Genomic DNA, 2880 nt, shown 5'->3' on the forward strand with positions numbered 1-2880 from the left:
AAGTCACAGGTGCCAGTCAGAGGAAAGTTTTAGGGAGAGGCATTGGGAACCAGCAGTGGCACAGGAGAGTTGCCAGGGGTGGGCAATGAGTCCTAAATGCGAGGCTAGAAAGAAGACACAGCAAGATCACGGCTGGTTTAACATCCAGCACGTTGAGACAATGCTCTGGGTCACAGCCACGCTCCCCTACTGAGAAGGGACATTGAGGACGACTCCTCACCATACGACTTGCATTTATAGTCATGGATTATCTCAGCAAGGAGGTTTGCAGACTAAGAGTAAGAGTTTTGGAGAAATTTTCATACTGAGGAGTCTTGGGTTTTTTGAAATACATAAATAATGCTTAGATTATAAATTCTTATCTTTTCTAGATTATAAATTATCTTCTCAAAAAATTTGAAACACAAGGGGAAAAAAGATGAGCAAAATTCATTTTTGTATCATAAGATATACAACACGTATTAATGGAGTTTTAGCGTTTAGAAACAAGTCTGCGAGCTGCACACAGGCATCAGGTGCTCCAGAATTACTAGAGAATACGTAACCATACAGCTTCCCCTCTGTCCCCTGTCTATGCTATGGGGTCCTTGTTTAAAGGGAATAGAAAGAGCTACTTTTTTGTTTTTGTTTCTTTTTGTTTTATTTTTGCTTATAGAGTTCTGATGGGAGAAATCAAACAATCCTCATCTCTAGACCTATGTTTTATAAACAGACCAAGCATACCTGAACTTGAGGGAAAAATTGACTTCTCGGAAGAAGTTTTCTGGGGTACTTCTGGCAACTCGGGCTGTAACCAACCAAAGAGTCGTTCCCTCTGGGACATGAACCGTGAGCATTCACAGCTTCCTAGGTTTCACCTCTAGCCAGCAAGGAGAGAACACAGTGCCTGAAGTTGAATTTGTCTAAGGGGCTGGTTTGGCAGATCCTATACACTCATTGCCTATAACTGGGCAGGGCTGCTTTAAGAAATGAAAACTATTATTCCCTACAAAAAGTCCTTCTTATGCCCATGGAAACAGAAACAAGTCTGAACCATTTTTTCCTTGTTTCTGGCTCTAGAAGATTTTTCCGTTAGTACAAAAGATGCAGGGAGAAAAGGTCAATTGAGACCTCCTCAAGCCAGTAACCGCCTCCCCGTGAGCATCCTCCAGAGGGCGCTCTGCACATCAGGGTTTCTGAGGCTGTAGATGATGGGGTTCAGCATGGGATTGATGACAGTGTTGAAAATTCCAACAGCTTTATCCTTGTCTGAAAGCTTGGTTGAACCTAGTCGCATATAGTTAAAGATACCTGAACCATAGAATATGACCACCACAGTGAGGTGGGAGCCACACGTGGAGAAGGCTTTCTTCCTGCCCTCTGCAGAGCGAATTCGCAGGACTGCAGAAGCCACGTGGATATAGGAGATGACAATGAGAGCCATGGGGGTGCCTGCCATTATAAAACCCACAGCAAAAAGCAGCAGCTCATTGAGTTGGGTACTGGAGCAGGAGAGTTGGAAGAGCTGTGGGAGGTCACAGTAGAAGTGATTGATCACATTGGGGCCACAGAAGTTGAGCATGGACATGGCCACAGTGTGAGTCAGTGCATTGGTGAAGGCACAAGCCCAGGATGCAGCCACCAACATCCTCTGGACTGTCTGACTCATGCGGGTGCTGTAGGTGAGGGGCCGGCAGATGGCCAGGAATCGGTCATAGGCCATGGCGGTCAGCAAGAAGCAGTCCACTCCAACAAACAGATGGAAGAAGAAGAGTTGGGTAAGGCAGGCCCCATAGGGAACTGCACGCTTGTGGGACAGGAGACGACTCAATACTGAGGGAACAGTGACGCTGATGCACCCAACATCTAGCACTGATAGGTTCCCCAGGAAGAAGTACATGGGGGTGTGGAGTTTGGGCTCCACCAAGACGGCTGCCAGGATGCTGAGGTTGCCTCCGACCGTGACCAGGTAGGCAAAGAGGAAGAGCACAAAGACAACTGGCTGCAGCCCTGGCGCCTCCACCAAGCCCAGCAGGATGAACTCAGCAATGGCTGTTCCATTGGCCCCAGATTCTGGCTGCATGAGTTCCTGCAAAGAAACATCCAAGGAGGAAAATCATCACTCCTCCCAATAATTTATTCAGAAAAAAGAAACAGACCTCCTTCGACTTGCCCAGCCCTCTGCCACATTCCCTCTGTACAAGTAAGGAATTTTGTGCTCCTCAGGCCACACTACACTTGTTTACTCTTTCACTACATTTACCTTTATTTGCAGGTGTAAGTACAGGTAACATTACCACTCTGGACCTCCCTCCTCCAACCCACCTCCCAGCTGCAAGAACCTATTTGTAAAGATTATGCAAGACAAACTCTTGGGAAAAATAAGCAAAAAGTGTACTTCTGGTTTGAACGTGGCCGAGTAAATCCAAAACGTTCTCTTCTCAGAATTTCTCTCTTTCCAAAACAAGCAGAAAAAGAAACATACAGATTCTGTCTTCAAAGAAACTAGTAAATGTCCACAACCCCAATCCATAAACTAGATTGGATGGATTCAAGAACAGTAAAGATCAAATAGGAGAGTGACAAGAAGCAGAGAGAGGAAATCCATGACTGCAGAAGAGTTAAACGAGTATAATTCTCTTTAAAAAAAAAAAAAAAAAAGTTGGGTGGAGGGAGGCAATCAATAAAAAACAAAACCAAAGCTCTTGTCTGCAATAATGGGTATACAGTGTAAAGTATGGCACCATAATCCTCTGTGATCCTGAACTGAACTGAAGAAGCAGAGAAAAGGCTAAATGAAGACTTAGGTACACAGGCTATAGACAAAGCATAAAACTGGAGGCAAAAGATAGAAAAAAACACATCAGTTCTCACAGTTGTAGTTACCTGTCTGTATTCATT

The 2880-nt window shown here is 44.8% G+C and overlaps 1 protein-coding gene across 1 annotated transcript; it reads right to left on the reverse strand.

Annotated features, from left to right (window-relative positions):
• Positions 1-1114: 1114 nt before the first annotated feature.
• Positions 1115-2074, reverse strand: LOC112616398 (olfactory receptor 3A1). The gene has a single exon (XM_025373361.1). The coding sequence runs from the start codon at positions 2060-2062 to the stop codon at positions 1115-1117; it is 948 nt and encodes a 315-aa protein (XP_025229146.1). The 5' UTR covers positions 2063-2074.
• Positions 2075-2880: the final 806 nt, after the last annotated feature.

The sequence above is a fragment of the Theropithecus gelada genome, chromosome X (assembly GCF_003255815.1).
Source record: "Theropithecus gelada isolate Dixy chromosome X, Tgel_1.0, whole genome shotgun sequence".
In the NCBI taxonomy this organism is placed as follows: Eukaryota; Metazoa; Chordata; class Mammalia; order Primates; family Cercopithecidae; genus Theropithecus; species Theropithecus gelada.